Genomic DNA, 19,566 nt, shown 5'->3' on the forward strand with positions numbered 1-19,566 from the left:
CTGAACTAACCACACAGCTCTCCTGCACTAGGGAAGGCAGCGCTGAGAACAAACAGCAAGTAGATTGCATGTGAGAACTCAAACCCAAACGCTGCTCAGCCTTCAAAGGCACAAACATATTTTTCAGCTGCTATTCTCCCTGTTGACAATTATCCAGATTTGGAATTAGTGGCAACGTGGAGAATTCTTGGTGCTCCACATACACCTCCACCAGAGCAGTCCTCTGCATTTCAGCTGGAGGGACTCGGGGTGCTGGGAGGATGTTTTGTAAAGGAAAACCCAGGCTGCTTAAATTATGAATTAAGAGGCATCAAAGAGTGCACAGGTAGAAGGACAGAAGCAGGAGGACTGATAGTTTAGACCAAGTCAGACCACAATAAATAAATGATAAGAGATGCTGAATACTTTACTAAGTATAAAAGTGTCCAGCAAAATAAAAGTTCCTCTGCTTCTCATCCCCTGCTGGGTCCCCAAGGAAGAACTGAGGCCTCAGCTGCAACTTGAGGGTTTTTCCCCCTGCACATGTTCCCATCCAAACTGAGGTGCCCTTATCTAACAGCACCCATGCTGCCTCTGAGGCTCGCATCCTTTTACATGGGAGACAAGCTTGCTTATTTTTCTGACACTGTTAAAGTTCGTGCAGTCATAACACACTAAGAGCAGCCAGTCAGTTTGACAAAGACGAAGTGATAGGTAGGAGGCATATTTCATTACACTATCAAGGCTTTGGCGTGGTAATTGGTGAAGAAACAATTGGGAGCTGTCAGCTCAATGCACACGCCTGCTCACTGAGTGACGCACCGAGTCCTTGGTGGGGTAATGAATGATGTCCAACCGCCCTCCCTGCCATGCTCACACCCTCCTACCTGGCATCCTCCAAAGCCTGAGCTGTACAGTGAGGGCAGGGCAGCTCCTGCACAAAGCCCTCAAACTAATTGTTTTTTAATAAATTAAAAACGATTGGCATTTTATTTTATAGTTTTCTGAGCATCACCCGTCTGCATTTCCACACACACACACACACACATCTTATGGGCTCAGTGGAAGAAGTAACGAAGTGGCAGAAAGTGCATGATGCATGGCCACTGCATACATGAAACCCAAAGCTGCATCAGAGCAGGAATTGTGTCAACTGCTAAAAAGCACCGTTTTGGGCACAAACCCTACTTTTGAAAGAAAATGAGATACATTACTTTGCCACAAAAGATCAACTAAAAATTATTCTTCCGACACCAAGTTGGTTTCTAGAAAATTTGAAGGAAAAAATATTCTGCTACCACAGCATCTGAGTAATCCAACGCTAAAAGCTAAAGTCTCCCTTGATTATTTTCTCCAGGCATTCCCTTCCACAAACAGGAGGGAAAAACAAAATCATCACCTGCAGGAGCAATTGCTTTATCGTGTTCCTCTGCAAGCTGACTGCATCTGAAATTCCATTCCCTTTGCAGAGCCAGAACTTTGAAAGGGCTCTGGTGCCATCTACTGCTGAAATAGGTAGGAAACACCTGGAAATCGCACCCACAGCCTAAAAATACAGAATATAAGAAGCAAACCATTAGACGTGCTCAGAGGAATGGAAGTGAGAGCACAACTTCAGTGCAAACATTGGACATTGAAACAATTCTTCAGTACTGAAATCAAAGAAAAATTTCCCCTTGTACTTAGCTATTTTGTGTAGATAAAAAGCTCTCAAGAGCATTTCCTTTAGTTTGCCTGTTCTTTTAAGCAGGAAAGATTTTAAACCCTGAGTAATTCCATTAATAGTAGAACCAGTTAGATTAGCAGCAAAAATGAAACCATACTTACAAATGCATTCCTACCAGCCTTGATTTACCTCCCCATCACAAATCACTCCTCACACTCACTCAACTTCTGCAGAACTTAAAAAAAAAAAACCAAAGAACTAACTAAATAAGCACATTTTGAAGACTTCTGAGGTAACACAAAGACACCATGTGTCCAAATCACTTTTAGATTACATTGCAATGCTGGAAGTATTCAGTATCGGCAGCATTCGCTGAGTGCCAAATCTGAATTGATCACACCGATGTAATTGTGCATGTTAAACACAATTTTAATTCTTCAGTAATCCTGAGACAAAAATCAAGAGTAGCTAAGAGAAAAACTCCTATAATCTGTTAGGAACATACAGCCCCAAACTGCACCCTGCCTAAAGAACAAACAACCCACAAAGTCCCAAAGATTCCCTCTGATTCCTATTTCCTGGCAGACTGAGATGGCCCAGACCCTCTTTCAGACCCTCAATCCTCACAAATCTGAGGATTTACTGGCAAAATCCCACCAACCCACCAGAACTCCTTTTGACGGCCAAGATAATTTTAGGACTACTCATAAAGCTCATCAACCAGATTACTATTTTCATCCCCACAATATTAAACTATAAAGACTAAAGAACATGTTGGCTAATGTCAGTATCAACTATTGACACTGCACTCAAATGTGCAGAAACCAGTGAATGCTGGCAGGACATTTCACCCTTGGATGCAGTCCCCGCAGCCTCTCACCACGCATTCAAGCATATGGTTGACCGCTCGATTTAGTGAGTCCTAGCACAGCATGAAAGAGAAGCTCCTCATTAGCTGCTTCTGTAAAGATTCAAGAACATTTGCCCTCACACAATTACTTGAACAGCTAAAGAAACAAGTACCAGCTTGGATCTCCAGACAGCAGGTTATCACGGCAGGAGAAGTCAAGAGACAACGCTACGCAACGACTGGTATCTGCAACGCTGCCTTCCAACACCTGACAAACCATGACCAAAAGTTTGTTGTAATTTTTTATTAAAAGTCTTCTTATAAAAGTTATCAAATACATCTGTGCACAGTTCATAGTTAAATGTCTTTTATATTTTCAGTTATTTTGTCGGGTTGTTTTCCCCTCTTCACACTCACACATTTCACTGACTTAAGTTTATACATAACTTTAAAAAATCCTACAAGGTTTAAAAACAAACAAAACCAAACCCAACCCAAAACACAAACACAGGACATCATATTCTCAAAGTTTTCTCCTTCTCCCCATATAAATAAGTGCAATTTTGCTTCCATGGTTCTTTAAAGTCAAACAGTTTTATCCATCAACACAACACGCCACACCAAAAATTGCACCAGATACCTTAAAATACCTCATGGATCAGCTTTTCCTATGCACTGCTTAAGGTCACGAGAGATCTGTATGAAAATTATGCTTACTATAAGTCATTTTTACCAGGACAGGCAGGTCAGTGAGTGTAGCTACTCTCTGTGAAATTGCCTATGACTGTTGGTGAATGAAGTCAATAATATCTACAATTATACCAGTGGAGTGTTTGCATTTACTGTAACTGCCTTGCTTTTGCATACAAATGTATGCTTTGCTTCAAGCCACTGAAACTGTTTGATTATACTGCAAATGTATCGTGGGAATATATTCTCAGAAAATCCACAGTGTTAAAGGGAACTCTTCTTTTTTTTGCCTTTGAAATCTCACTGAACTTGGTTCTTCCACACATCCTCCTGGATCCCCTTAAGACAACGCAACTATGCTGTTTGTTTCCTTCTTTCCCCCCCTCCCTCCTTAGCACCAAACTGTATCAGCCCATAAATCGGGGGGAGGGGATTTTATAAACAACTCAATTTTGGCTTCAGTGAGAACAGTCAGCGATGCTATTGGCTTTGGAAGGACTCTTGTAAGTTTCTGAGATTGACTCCTCAACATTTCAAGAAAACAAAAACAGAAATAGATGAGGCTTTTAATGATTCCATGAACAAAGTTCCTCATGATTTCATTTCCTTCCAGCTGCAGCTGAAAGACATCCTTTATTCCTTATCATTTGTCATTAAAAAAAAACAACCCTGAAGTCCAATCCCTTCAGCATCCTCAAAAAGATGAAGGTTTTTGTGTGTGCTTTTCTTCCAATTTGCATAGGTTTTCCACTGCAGAAGTGCTGTGTTAAGTGACAAAGTAGGAAATACCCAGATGACCTGAAGTTTGTAAGTATTCATTTAGGAAAAGGTTTACTTGCATTGAGAAGAAGACTGACAAAACTTACTGAGCAGATCTGTTACATTTTAGCACCTAAAACTAGAGGGAGAAGAGTCAAAGTTAAATGCAAAAACATAAAGAATCTCTAATGTGAATGAAATGGATGGACATATTTTTTTACAAAGACAGGTATTTCAGAATCTGGAATGCAGAAATATAGGAGGAAAGGGAGGGAAAATATCTATAAATATTTCTTATTTAAGAAAAACACCCGGAATTAAAGAGATGGATGACAAATAAGGTGTGGTGCCCTGAAGTGTTCTGACAAACTAATTAAGAGTTATTTCCCTCGTAGAGGTTTACTTCTTTCACACCAGCATTTTGCTTCACGTTGTTACAGTGTTTTATGGAGCATTATTCAAAAACAGTATTTCAGTCAGAAGTCTGATTTAGAATTCATCGTGCTTTACCCTAAATGGCCACTTGGAATGCTGTGAAACATGATTTGCAGCCAAAAGCACCAAGTACATAAATTCTTCCACATCAAAAGAGTAGTTTGTAAATTTTGGATGCTCTCCCAGCGTTGGGTGGTGTCCCTAAAAAATGAAATAAGGCCTTTTAGACAGAAAAAGTTCCCATACATCTTCCATTCAAAAGCAAGAAAAAAAAATGGAGCATGTGCTATTAATATATTATTTCTGATCCACTGATCTGCTCTGAGGCAAAAGATTCAGCAAAGTAACTGCATAACAGCAATGCAATGGATGGCTTAATGGATTGATTTCTCTTCTTCCCTCATTCATTAATACCAAACGATTTCTTAATCACAACATGGAATTTAATTTATTTGGTCTTAAGAATGAAAACCGTATTTCAAGTATGTGAACACAGACAAGTAAAACAAACTAGCCTTTAAATCTATTCAGTAGAGTATGAATACAGCAAAAAAAACAAACCTTCCACCAGTGGCCATCATTACCTGATCTTGAGGGAACACTTTGTTTCTTTTTCGCCAAGTGATGTAGTGAATGCCTCTCAGCCTTGCCAAATCCAGGTAACAACGTTCATCCTCACAATTGTACCTAGGAAAAGGCAGAAGGACCCACTCACCTGCAGAGTTTGTGCTCAAATTGATCAGGATAGAACAGGAAAAAAGGGTCTAAGCCTACACCTTTGTTGGCCAATTCACAGGTAACGAAATGATGGACAAATTCTGCTCCACTGCAGAGAAGAACAAGGACTGCCCACCTCTTCTTAACATGTGCTCAAGGAGACAGATTGAGGCACATCAGACACCTCCCAGCCCAACTGCAGCAGTTCTTGGGCATGTAAGAAAAACCCTCGGTGTCTGAGTTCATTTCCTAATGTTCTCAAGCCAAGATTACACCACATCAGCAGCTCCATGGCCTTCCCTGCTGCAGGGGAATAGGTGGGATTTCCCAAGATAGGGAATTCAGGGCTCTCTGGACAAGCACACTGCATTTTTTCTTTAGTTCCACAAAACTGGAATATCTATTAACAAGCAGCTTCATGACAAAACATATTTCAAATGGAACTACTGGAGAACTTTGGATAAGATAGAACGACACTCAGCTGAGCTTGGCCAGCAAGCTGGTGCTTGTTTCCTAAGTATGGAAAGGAGAGCAGCAATATCCTCCCCAGGGACCTGTAACAGGCTGAATGTGCATTGTTATATGATCAGACAGATCACCAAAACACCATTGTACCTCAGACCCATGGGCAGAATCTGATCTGTGAGATGTGTTGTATAAAATGCTGCATCGTATTGATAACATAACATTTTAAGAAATCACTTGCTAAGTTTTTATGATAGCTAAACCATCACCTGTTAATGAAAGCTTGCTCACTTTATGTTTCCAGGAGACATTGTCAAAAACGAAGACTAGAAGACAACACAAGTGAAACATTTGTAGTCAAATACTAGAAGGGGAAAGTGCTTAATTAACATATTTGAACAGATTTTTGCAGTTGTGTGTATAACAGAAAAGGAAAGAGAAGAGAAACACTTACAGTTCAAAAACAACAGCCCAGTCTGGTAGAAAAAGCAAATGGGTAAGTCCAGCTCCATGCATCCCAATGAATATATCAGAGTTATGTGTAATTCTTAATTGCTCTGAAAATTCAAGTTCCCTGCAGAAAACACAACAAAAATAGTGCTGTGGCATGCCTATCCATCTCAGTAAGAATCAGTTACATGTAGAAAGCACAAAATTATCTTAAGGGAATAGTGAAAGAGAATTGATTTTTCAAGGAACAGTTCGAAGAATCAGAAATGTGGCAGCGAGCAATAACTCAGCATGGAATTAGAAGAAATGCAGACAGGTTTCAAAGCTTCACATTAATGAGAGCCTATTCCAAGGGTGTGATTTCATTGGTAAGTTTAAACTTGTCACAGTTTGGAGATGGATTTTTGCTTTGCTTTTCAGTTCCTGCCTCAAACTCTCACTTCTTTCCCACCCTTCGAATGTAATCTCCAAATACAGTATTTTAAATAGCCAGGTGTTCCCTGAGCACACAAGTAAATAATGGGCTAAAGATACTTAATTGTGAGAGAAGACTGACAAGTGGAAAGGGAAATCACAGCAGGCTTCATTCACATGTTAACAGTACACACAATAAAAAGGAAGAGAGTAAATTCTTTGATAATTCTGAAAATAGAAAGAAGCTGGCTTAAATGCAACAGGAAAATGTCAACTGCTCAAACTACTGTAAGTGCAGACATCAGGGAAACCCCTTAATTGTGATGGGGATGATGCAGCAGGATGGCTGTAGAAATCTCTAATAGTGAATGGTAGTACAGCTTCAACAAGTACAGGAAGTCTGGAAGCATCACTCAGTTATGCTTTCAAACAAAGGGACCTGGAAGCCCATCCTCTTCTCTTGTATTATTCACTCCTTAAATGCTGTCACTGACAAAGGAAAAAGAATCAAATTTTGACCTCCTTGCTTTGCTTTTGCTTAGGCAAAGCTTCAGTTCCTCACTATTCCTGTGTGATCCATGACAGCACCGCTGATCACAAAGGAGCTGCTGCCATCTGGTGCAGAAATACACCACTTGGGAACTTCTTTTTCAGGCCATTTCTCACTGGCACAGTGCCTAGCATATCTAGGCACCACAAAATGATCTCAGTGGTGTCTTTGGGGGCCAACAGAGCAGCAAGTAAGTTGAGTTACCATTCATTACTAAATTAAGAGTCATATAAAATAAGACACCAGCATACTGCAGGATAGTTTCATTCCTAGGCACTGCATCATAGGACGGGAATGCTTAACTAGCTCACCCACCACTCCCTCAGTAACATTCATCTCTTCCTACCAGTTCCTGGATTTTGCACAGCTTAGAAAGTGGGACATGGATACTTCTGCATGACAACAGCTTGCACCAGCCACAGAAAGCATGGAGCCGTACTAGTTTCCTTTAGCAACATACATACTTGTATTTGTAGTCCACCACTTTGACCTCCAACGTTGACACTGTTTTCAAAGCATTCACCAGCTAAGAGGGGAGAGAAGAAAAAAAAAATCACAGTGATTTGGTGCTCTGCTTGAATTAATTCCTCCCCTATACTCCTCACCAGGGAATTACAACAAGGACGACACAACATACTGTCACTGCATATAAAGGAGATGTTCTCCTACTTTTCTACATCCTCATTTAGGATACATATATCACTCCCAGTAAATCAGCCATTGCAGAGGGGACTTGAATCAGAGACTACTGCTGACTTTTAAGTATGCTACAGGGCCAAATGCCAAGCCACTCAAACTGGTACCAGTTTTGCTGAGGGTGGGAATTGATGAAGATGTGACAATTTAGATTGGATTTTCAAAAGATGTTCCAATACCTAATGAAGCAAATTGGCAACTAGAAGGTTTTTCAAAAATACATGACCACGTCAGACTCCTACTCATACAAGAAATAAAGCCAACAGAGCCCAGGTTTCTAACTTAAAAGGGCTTTTTCCAAGTCTTCATTTAAGAACTAGCAGGACAGGGAGAGAGATACAAGTATTTTTCTTAACAAAAGATCAGTAAAGAAAAGATTAATTTCTCATTTTCCATTGTATGCTCATTATTAGAAATTACACAGCACAGCTGGTGTAAGCAGGCACTGTGGTCAGTGCAGCAGACAATGCACAAGTCTGGCAATTGAGCTCTGCCTGCTCTGACACCAAGCTATTGCATGATATAAGACTCAGTTTCTCCCTTACATTACATAATAATGCCCATCCATTTTTGTCAGGCACCAGCAGCTAAGAATGAAGAGAGCTATAAAAAAAAGCGATGCTATCATTTTATCACAAGAAAAGCTTCACCATAAAGCCACTAAGCTGCATGATTCAAAACAGCGATTCAGTGTGAAAACTCACAGAGTTTTAAATGCATACACTCAGATACAACTGCTCACACATTTTGATCTGCAAGTGTAGCAGAGCTTTTGATAGAGCCCTTAACACTGGGAACGTTAGAAACTAAAAAGAATTATCTGAAAGCAAAATAATTTAATGTCATCAGAAGCACTGCAGCATCTGTTTGTTAAGAGGAAATACTTTTAGTATTACATCTGTAGTCTTCCATTGGAATTTTAAAAAGGGCAACAAGGTTCAGCATCTGGTGTACAGAAGTAGAGACAGGATAAACGGCCTATCAGAAGAAATTAATATTAGCACTAAATGCATTTGCCCAAGATTTGTCAGCAGACGTCTTGGCTGTGCCTGAAGAATCAATCCAGTGAGCAACATTTAACTTCCAATACATTTGTTTTAAGAATGAAAAGAGCCACACCTCATTCTGGTTTAATATTTTCCGGTAATCTGTACTGCGTGCAAGTATTGTGACACGGATTTTCCCATCCTAAAAGTAAAGAAGAAGCAGAGGATCAGCAGCGAGGCAGATCTCACAAACACAACCACAACGTCCATACTTAATTTTGGCAATTATGTGAGCAATACTTTCCCTCCTTGTGTAACAGATGAGGGAACCACCTTAAAATTCACGCTGTATTTTCCAGCAGATTCAACGCGTCAAAAACTTTGTGAAAGTCTGACTATTAACAAATAATAAAGTGTTTTCTGAGAGATTTATTTCATTCTGTACAAGAGAGTCTTTGTGTTACGCATTATACTGCAGCTTTTGAAAGCAGCTTTCAGGACGGTTTGTGCACAAGATCCATGGGGAAAAAAAAAAGTATTTTTCTTCTGTAACAGTTCTCCATTTTACCTCTTTATAAATTAATTGGTCTCATGGGGGTGAACGTTCCAAGTGAAATAAAGAGATTGAACTGCATTGACTCCCATCAGTGTCAGCAGAAGCATAACTGAATGTCTGCACTGTGCTTTGAATGCGTGGCCCTCAGTGATACACAGGCTACTCTCTAGCAAACACTTCTAGAAGCTCAGGACTGCTGTACCCACCAATGCAGCCCTTGTGACAACTTGCAACAACTACCAGCACGTACAACAGAGAAGCCACGGCCAGACAGGTGGTACTGGGCAGGAATAGAAGGACCAGACTCAGTCATGTCCTCCTCTGATCTGAGCTCAGCACTACCTATGAGGATGGATAAAGAGCATGCCTGCAGAGAACAAGGTGGCTGTTTTGCTTTATGGGATCCTCTCGATTGGGCCCAAGGGCAAGTTCTTGTCAGCATGCTCCAGAAGAGATCATGTACCACATACTGCTTGGCTGGGAAGAACACAAAGACCTCAGAAACAGAGAATAGAGGAAGGGAGGAGACCCTAGGGTTGAAAGGAAGATGTTCTAAAGGCCTGGCCTATGGAAATAAGACAGGAGGGCAACTGTCTTTATGTTTGCTGAAAGCCTTTACAGAACAAACTGACTGATTAGAAGCACCAGAAAGTGCACTGTGTGCTCCTATTCCACACTGAAATCACTCCACACCAGCTAGATGATGTTGTTTCTCTGCTAGGATCTGTCAGCTCCATATTACAGTTTCAGCATTCAGTTATCATACCTTGGGTCCTTCTTGTGTGATATTTAATCTGTGTAACACATGCTGAGAAAATGCTCTGAACAGCCCTGTACCGTGGCAGCCAGATATCTGAAAGTAGAAAAGCAATCGTTACTATGAAAGGTTATTCCACACAGAAAAGAAAATCTCTCTCTGGTATCAGTCCTATGCCATTCATATGGAACAAAAGCCAAGTATCACACACTGCACTAAGCACGTCACTATTTGCTGCAACGCAAGCAGCACTTTCATTTAGAAGCAGTGTGGCTCTCTCTGTAGTGCTATAGCCTAAAGACATGAGCTAATAACCCTAGGAAAGTCTGTCAGAGTAGAAGCTCTTGTGATCTGCCAAAGGATTTGCCCAAAACCCACTTCATGGTGTCCCCTCAGTAAAGAGGTACAGCATATCTCAAGAACAGTGGGATAGAGGATTGTATGTAACCAGTTACTGTTGACTAGCTGAAGTAACTTTAAAATCATTTGAAGTTAAGCAGAGCTTCAGTGCAGTACACTTCATGGCAACTCAGCTGGACACCTGAGAGATTCATTAGCTCAGACTCCACAGTGTCACATACACGTGTAGTTACCATGAGGATGGATAAGGAGGACTCACCAATGGTGTGTTATAAAACAAGCCATACCGCATTCGAGGCAGCAATGAGAAGACTGCTTCTTTAAAGCACACCTGCAAAAGGAGATCACAAGTTACACTGTGTGCTGTTACCTTCCACTGGTTTGTCCCATGCTCATGATCAGTGGGATCACTGCTTACAATGAGCCAGCAATTACACACTCCTGTCAGAACATCCTCACTTCCTAGACTGTGCAAAAGGGTAGAACAAAGAGCATCCTGATCCCAAAGGAGATCTCAGCTCAGATGCTACAGATTCACGTGGGAAGACATCAAAAAAAACAAACAAATGGGAAAAAAAACCAAAAGCAAACCAAAACAAATCTGAATTAAATAGAAGGAAACCAGGTGAAGTATAGAGTTTAGAATGAGTTTAAGGGATTTAAGAGACTGATATGAGCTCTGAATGTGTTGCAGAAGTGAAACGAATACACAGATGTCACTTGTCAAAAAGTTTGGTCTGTCTATGTAAATGCAGACATGCCACAGAATTGGGTTACAGCTATATCTCCTGTTTGCAACACACTCGTTTTACACTAATTAAACATGCATGTAAAGCATCAGTGCTCCCCTCTGAAAAATATATATCCAGGGGCAGCTTTACAAGCAGTCATTCTTAATACACAGTCGCTATGAATTAAGACAAAATATGAAATTCCATACCCTTTTAGAGTCAAAAGTTTTCAAGTGTATTATGTCATAGTCAGTAAATGCCTTCCACGTCTCGCTGAACAGGTCGCCATAGCCATAGGAGCTCTGTGTGAGAAAGGAAGGACAGAAAGGCACAGTGATGACATAAGTGCATACAAAAACTCCCTCTGTGACTTAAAAGTTCTATACAGAAGCTTAAACATAATCTTAATATGCACATCACCACCACAGAACCTAAGACATTCTAGCACAGAAGGCACACAGTACTAAATATGTAGAACTGCACTTACAAAGCTAGTTGAATTACCTGGCAGGTAGTTAATTTTTTATTAAAACAGTCCTGTAACTTAGCAATCTAGACAAATTCTTCAGCAGCAGATTAGAATCTGAGTTAGGAGCAAGGTGTAAGGTGTTTCCCCAGAGACAACAGAACACAAGTGGAACAGAAGCAACAGAAATAGGAGGGAAGAAGATGTAAATTTGGACTTCTGAGACCAAAAAACCACCCAGGAACCCAAGTGCAGCAGTAGCATTTGAAGTAAAATGTCACAGCAAGTTTGTTCCATATTTGCCTCTGTTCTGGGACGCTCACTTGCATACTGCACACGCACCTCAAACTGAAAGCAATGATCTGATTTGGTGGAAGGGGGAATTGGGAAACATGCTGAAAGGACTTCACTCTACCTGCTCACCTTAAAAGGGCTTTAGAAACATTGCTTTCTTGCAGTTGCAAAGACAGTCTGCAGATCAACACCCAGTGGATTTCCTACTCATTTTCTGCTCTGTTTAACCTACATCAGAGGGCATTGCTGCTTAATAAGAGTAGTGCACCAACTCTACAGTAGCTAGAAAGTATGCCCAGATCTAATTACATCAAGAAAAGAAAAAAAAGAGAATGAATAATAAGATCAAGTCCATCATTTGATAGGTATAAACAGCTCATCAGCAGTTAGTTGGTGCCATCATCTGGCTGCCCGTGGCAATGAACTCAAGCAGACCAAGCAGTTCAGACTCATTTAAAATGATGGTGCTGGTACAGTACATACTTTGAATGGTACTTTGAAAGAGTTATTAGATTCAACAATGCAATACAAGAAAAAGAGTTTCTTTTCAAAGTAATTTACAGTTCTGACACAGCTGAACTTTTCAGAAAGCCATTGGAGCTGGATTAACAACGGCTCTCTCTATAAAACAAGTTTGCTTATCTGGCAGGCACATTTATTTTACCTTTCAAAATGTAAGAGAACTAAAAAAAGGAAAAGAAGAGCCAAGAAAGAGACTTCTCATTAAACAGCAAGCATGAAATATTTGCAGTTTTTTACTGAATATTTGTCATAGCAGCCAATGCAAAGGAAGAAAACACAGTATTATAGGAGAACAAGGTAACAGATGTGGGACAATGTTATATCATCAAAAGCTTTGCTCCTTCTGAACCTGACATACATCTGTCTGGCATATCACAAGTTGTTTACTTGTAACAAACTCCTGGACAACTTAAACACAGGTCAGTAAAACTACTGTTACACTTTAAAAGTCATGGCTTCCATCCAGCAGTACAGCAGAAATATTTCCACTTAAAAACATTTATTCTAAGGGGTGACGCATCTGTATTAAGATGATCCAAAAACTTACCAGTTCCACGTGACTCAGTTAACTGTCCACAGCAAAGCTAAACTGTAGCTATTAAAAGTTGCAGAGTCTCTATTAGACAGAAATATAATGCATTACAAGCATATTAAAAGCACCGTGGACTTACAGTGTCCCACATGACTATGTTGACATCAGTACTGAAGGAATTATTAATGTGCTGCGTAATATAAAGGTTGACAAAGTCACAGAAGTGGTGGTACATATTAACACCTGAGGAAAAGAAATAAATGTTAGCAAGTGCTTCACTACTCACTCCTCAGTGGTTTATGCATTTTTCTCTACTAGTACCTCACATCTTATACTGGTTTTCTCCTAATTCTGACTGAATGCTTCTTATACACCCCAGAGAAGCAAACCTTTAAAGAGAAGGAATCGAGGCAAGAGATCTGAAGCAAAACACATGCTAAGAAAGGCTCAACTAAATCAAAACAGCAGCAAAAAGATGGTGAAAGAAAAAGATAAGTTCCACGTACTACTTCTCTCTCTATAAACTGCAAATGCTTTCCAAACTACATAAAAGTAACTTCTGCTCTAATAGGAACTAGTTAGATATACAGGAAACATGACAAAACAGGCCTTTGGCACTGCTCTTAGTTCTTCTTTATGAAGGTTACTGAAGCTCTGTCTGGAGGAATACAAGATAGAACTTGTACTTGCACAGGAGCCAAAGCCCAAGACATTCCTCAGGTTCTTTCCCAGAGCATTCTTGTTCCCTTTTGGCTTCTTAAGCTAATACCTTAAGACCACAGTGCATAAAGAGCACTGAAACAAACAGTTAACATAGTCCAGGCTGCTTGGTAGCCAAGACCAGACATCAGCTTTAGGACCATATACACACAGCTCTTGGTACAAAGCTTCTGCCCAAGAAGAGCTGCCATCAGAACTCAAAAAGCAGTTCTCCTCTGCCTCCCCCAAAAACAGAGAAGCTAGACAGCATCAGCTTTCTAACACAGACAGACAACCCTGCTAAAGGTAAAGACTGAAAGCACTGCAATTCTTCCAGTTACAGTTTAGGGGAATACAACAACTTTGCTTAAAAGATAAGATACTTGTGGCCAGGGATTAGAGGCTCACCTGCATCCAATTTCATGAAGTATGTTGGCTTTTCAATAACAATATCACACTTGCCATCATCCAGGGGCCTGAAGTTTAATGAAGTAAACGTCTGGAGTTCTGCAAACCTACAAGATTCAATCACAGAGAACATGTTCTGTCATTAACATATTAGAACACATGTATTTCATACACCTAAGATTCAGTAACTGTTCTTTCAGTCCATTTGATTTAACAGGATGGCTGAAATCTGATAGAGTCTGACAATTAAAATTATTTCAAATCCTAATGGAAGGTTCTTCAGGTTATGATCTCCAAGAGGTTAAACATTGCCTTTGATCTCAGGAGCAAACAGCATCTTTGATGTACAAATCAAGGCAGGAGAGACATAACAAAGAGCCTCAGAGCGAACATCTGTGGGTCCAACTTGATCTGCATTGCCAGAGACTTCAGCAAGATCTTCATGCTTTGCTCAGAATAATGAATACAGATGCAATATTTATTACCCCTGAATCTAAACAAGGATGAGCAGCTGAAATGACAACAGCAGGCACAGAAGAAAAGCCTTTTCTTCCTCTACAGCTCTTCTTAACTGAAATTGACCATCCGTCCAAAAAGTGGGAAAAAAATAATTGAAAACATGAAAAAAAAGCATAAAAACTCAATTCCTATAGGCATTTTAGTAGTTCCCTTCCTTCATACTTTATCAGTTAGCTGTCAGCTCAGCTTTGAAGTGCTAACATGTAACCCATGGTAGCCACCTACTACCAAAGCATCCTTGCATTTCCTACTCAGCCTCTAGAGTGCTGCCCATTTCACATTCCAAATACAGGCTCCTTGGGAACAGTATATGAATATATATCCAGACCAGGCCCAACGTCACCAGGACTATCAAAATTAAGGCACAAATGCCAACTTCAAGATATTTCTCAACAAAAGAATTGACTCCTTCCATAGGCAAACTAGGCACAGGGCTAATATCGCTAGAAACACTTACGCATTAGAAATCTAATTACAAAATGGTTCTATGCCTGTTCCTGCTATAAATTAGGCAGAAAGGGTACAACTATAAAGTAACATAGCTCAGAACAGCACTCTGCCTAGATGTAGTTACAGAGATATGTAGAACAAACAACACAAATTGACCTTAGAAAGGAACGACCAATTCCCCAGAATGAAACACCTCACACACAGCTGCTAATGCCAAGGAAAAGATAAATGGAGAAGTGAATTGGGATCAGCCCCAACAAGTGAATCTTACCAAGATTGCAGAGGGCTCTTGCGTTGACCTTCAGCTAAAAATGCTTTAACATCAAGGGTGCAATGACCTCCAATTTCTCCCTTCTGGAAAAAGTCTTCTTTGAATCTAATGCAAATGAGTAAAAGTCTATCAGCCTTTGTGCAACAGTGCCACGAGTGCTCTGCAATCAAGATTGCATACTCAAGGCAATGTTATTTAGTCTCAGTCAGCAAAGCTTCGTACACATTTAAAACCTGAGTACTTTCTTCTCAGTGCCTCATACAGAAACAACTCTACCTTGCGCCCCACCTGAACAAGAAAGGATGTGTCTGGATATGCAGAAAGAATGTCTCAAGATACAGAAACACTATCCTCTGCTCGGTCAGGAGGAGGAAGTGTCTTAATCAGCCATCATCACTCAAAAAACACAACAAGTTTTATAATAATCCATTCTGCCAGCAGCAGCAGCAGCAGACAGCAGTCGAGCTTTAGCAACATAGACCTCATGGCTTCAGCAATACGCCTCTGAGCACGGGCTCTGCAAAGCTCAACATGCACACCAGATATACGCACAGCTCCATTCAACAAACTCTTTGAGCCCCTCCCCCTGCCACCTCTTAGGTTTACTCCAGCAACACAGAATCAGACCTCTCGTGGTTTCTCTTTGCAGTTCTTAAATCGATGTACAAGTTTGTTGCTCTGCAATGCTGAAGGAACTGAGAACAGGTCAGAGATGAATCTCCCTGTTAAAAAAAATAAATACATTTTATCAATAATAACGATTCTGTTTAAAACAAAGTGAAAAGCAAAATACCTATTGAAAACACCTACTGTTACTGCAGGCTTACAATGGGTTTTCATTTCATTCAGCCTCTCTCGAATGTAACCAAAGTCAGCTTGTTTCCAGAATATCTGCTGGGCTGTCTCGATGTCATTCGCCCTGATGAGAGGAAAATAAAATGCCATTGCTCAATTCTAGTAATGGCTTTAACAGATAACTTCTTTTTTTTTAACCCCAGTGAAAGGGAACAAAAAAGCCAGCCAGGTACTATACTGACATTCAAGATGCAAAGCAGGAAGCAACATATCAGCTACATCTCAGTGAAAACATCAATGCCAATTTAAAGCAATTCTGCTGTAAAAGGCTCTAATTCTTTTAAACATTTTTTTCGCCTGTTTTTAAAGATAAGAAAAGGAACTGTGGAGTTATTTTAAGAATCTGAATTGAAGGCTAAATCAGGATAAGGAAAACATTGTGGTAGGAAGTATTTCAAGCAGGATTTTCTTCCTTAAAAAACTGAAAGTCACACTGAGAGATGTACACTGAGTATACATACAGTGTATATGTGTATATGTGCATCTGTACACAGATGGACAGCTCTCCATCTAATGGCTCTAATGACCACAGCATGACATGACTCTAATGACCACAGTAACATCAACTTCACAGCTGATACAAAAGTGAGCAGTACACTTTTTTTGTTCTTTTTCTTTTTGAACATAGTGCACTTTATAAGTTTAAGATGAAGCTTACCATCCAGATTCTACGTAATCACACACTGGGTAACTGAACCTGTGATCTGATTTGCAAGATTTCTCGTAGCCCCAGCAGGATTTTAATTTCTTCAAGTATTTCTGTAACACAAAATAAATGAATATAGCAAACAATCAGAGCTGTCAGCTTATACACCATCTCTCAATAACAGATCTTGTTTTTCAAATCTTGCATAAAGATCTTTGCCTGAAAACAGACCTCTGTTTCAGAGGGAACACTCCAATTCCTTACACACAGCAGAGGGCCCACAGGAGGCACATGCATAGCATTGTTATTCTTGCCATTAATATATCTTTTCAGGACAACTAATTTTCCTAAACCAGTGAATAGGATCCCAAAATTCTCAGGTTGCCAACAGCTATGAACAACAAAGCTGAGCTCACCTAAAGCACAGTGCTCCAGGCTGAGAGTACCGCCAGGCAAACCCAGCAGAGCTGGTTCTGCAGTGCTGCAGAAAAGCAGAGAATCCCAGAAGATGCTGGAATCGCCCTGAGCCACACACAGCCCCGATCCCCAGGTTCACCACCTCTGCAGTTCCTATTCATAGAATCATAGAATGGCCTGGGTTGAAAAGGCTCACAGTGCTCATCTGGTTCCAACCCCCTGCTATGTGCAGGTCGCCAACCAGCAGACCAGGCTGCCCAGAGCCACATCCAGCCTGGTCTCGAATGCCTCCAGGGATGGGGCATCCACAGCCTCCTTGGGCAACCTGTTCCAATGCCTCACCACCCTCTGGCTGAAAAACTTCCTAATATCCAACTAAATCTCCCCTGTCTCAACTCAAAACCATTCCCTCTCATCCTATCACTATTCCTAAATAAACCAACTCACCAGCAAGGAAACCACTACAAGTCCACCAACAAACTGCTTCAAAACCACAACGACATCAAACCTACTTTATAAGGGCAATGAGAGTCCTGCTTGCAGATGCCAGCAATGTGCCGATTGTTGTGCAGGAAGTATGGGATGTGCTCGTCTGGTAGGTTGACAGTCCTGTAGCTGTACATGGGCTCTTCCTGAACGCTTCTGAGCTCAGTGAGATTTTCATCTCGGGAATTAGCCAGGATTTCTCGCAGTAGCAATCCAAACATCAGCAAGATGAACATGGCAACTTACAGCTTCTGCGTGAGGAAAAAAGGCAACGTGAGTGCAGCAGAGCACATTTCAGGCATACCGGGTAGCAGCGCCGTGTACTCCGAGTGTTTTCATTTGTGTCGTTGGGGCGGCCTTTTTGTCTGACAGAAAGTAAACTCTCACGGAGACAGCAGATTGTACAGCCTCGGGATTATCTGGGGATCATTAATCACCGGGTAATTACGCACTGCTACAGACTAAAACGGGCGTGTTTACTTTAGCTGGAGCCCGAGGGATCCTCCGAGCGCGGCCGTGGGAGCCGAGCACAGAGCGGGCAGTACGGAGGGAGGCGGGAGAGCAGCGCCAGGAGAGAAAAGGAGGAACAAAAGTTTAAAAGTTAAAATTAGCACAGACTGCAGTCTCCGGCTTGGAAGATATTAAGCAAGAGAGGAAGGGAAGCTGCGCAGCCGCCACTATGCGGTCCGACTTCAACAGAGCCCAGCAGCAGCAGCAGCTGCCGTCGTGTTGCGAGGTGGGACGCGGAGGCTGCAGGGACCACGCGGGTCTGCGCTGCGTTGCCGCACGTCACCTTCTGCCGACACATCCCCGAACCGAGCCACTCAGGAGAAAAAAAACGCCGCACCCGTGTCTAGAAAGCCTTTTCTACGCTGTAATTTGCCGAAGAGCCAAAGCCCGGCAGCGCGGACAGCGTTACCTGTCGGCTTTGGGGAGAAGCGCTCCAGACGCACGGACCTACGGGGACGGAGGGGGAGCGGAGCGCGGCCGCACATCCCCGACGGACGCCGGTTGGGAGAGGAGGAACGGGGACCGCCCGCCCCGCAGCCTCAGGACGCGCCCCGGCCCGCCCCGCACGGCCCATCCCCCGCCTGGCGCTCACCGCTCGGCGCCCCGCGGCCCATCAGAGCCGCCGCAGCTCCGTCCTCAGCCGCCGCAGCGCCGCCCCTCCTTCACACCCGCGGGCAGCGCCGCGGCTTCGGCCCGGCCCACCTGGAGGCGGCGGGCGGGAAGGAGGAGGGGGAGCGTGCGGAGGAGCGGGCCTTTTCCTGCCGCCGCGCAGCAGGAAGCGCGGCCTCTTAGCGCCGCATTGTTCCATTTCCTCCCCGGGGAGCTGCGGGGCACGGCAGGCGCTGCCCCTTCCTGCTGCCGGCAGAGGAAATTCACCCCTATTTTCGCTATCATCCCTAATCCCATTACCGCCGTGCGGTTATAAATACATCAGGCCCTTGTAACCCAAATAGCCGTGACTCGTTCACGTGGAGCTGAAGTGAAATTCCGAATACACGGAGCCCTCGGGCAGCCCTACACTCCGCATCTTCCCTTAAGAGCTGCCGGTCCTCACCTACCGAAAAGAAAAACCCACAGCGCTGCTTTAAGCCTTTGACAGACAGAACCGGAGCCCACGCTTAGCATAAAGTTTTATTTCACCCCGACCCGTGCTCTGTACAGTCTGTACACATTTTACAATTAGAAACCAAAGTCCCGTTTTCACCGCGGGGTAACCCACGTTGTTCCTTATTTAGGACCTTCGTAGCCCTTAACAAAACGCGCATTGTAACAGACATGTTAACAGGACAAAAATGAAGAGAACCAACCCTTTTTCCAATGGATGGATACGTGTGGTTTTTTAAAGCTTGCTTCTTTGTTGCTGGAGGCAACACCAACCCAACACCATGCCAGCCCCTTCTGTACTCATCCAAACCCACCTCCCCTGGCAG

General features: G+C 42.2%; 1 protein-coding gene across 2 annotated transcripts; it reads right to left on the minus strand.

The window, feature by feature from the left end:
- Positions 1–2,768: 2,768 nt before the first annotated feature.
- On the minus strand, positions 2,769–18,884 carry EOGT (EGF domain specific O-linked N-acetylglucosamine transferase). Of its 2 annotated transcripts, none has more exons than XM_048958038.1 (16): positions 18,729–18,884; positions 17,653–17,877; positions 16,736–16,836; positions 16,033–16,141; positions 15,850–15,944; positions 15,223–15,327; positions 13,983–14,089; positions 13,015–13,118; positions 11,271–11,363; positions 10,590–10,661; positions 9,980–10,066; positions 8,791–8,859; positions 7,440–7,501; positions 6,016–6,135; positions 4,964–5,066; positions 2,769–4,580 (listed from the first exon to the last, which is right to left on the minus strand). In XM_048958038.1, the coding sequence occupies exons 2-16, from the start codon at positions 17,860–17,862 to the stop codon at positions 4,434–4,436; spliced, it is 1,584 nt and encodes a 527-aa protein (XP_048813995.1). In that variant the 5' UTR covers positions 17,863–17,877; positions 18,729–18,884; the 3' UTR covers positions 2,769–4,433. The 2 variants fall into 2 exon arrangements, with proteins under 2 accessions (XP_048813995.1, XP_048813994.1); XM_048958037.1 differs by lacking the exon at positions 18,729–18,884 and adding an exon at positions 18,546–18,681.
- Between the last annotated feature and the right edge of the window lie 682 nt (positions 18,885–19,566).

This window comes from Lagopus muta, chromosome 11 (assembly GCF_023343835.1).
Source record: "Lagopus muta isolate bLagMut1 chromosome 11, bLagMut1 primary, whole genome shotgun sequence".
Taxonomy (NCBI): Eukaryota; Metazoa; Chordata; class Aves; order Galliformes; family Phasianidae; genus Lagopus; species Lagopus muta.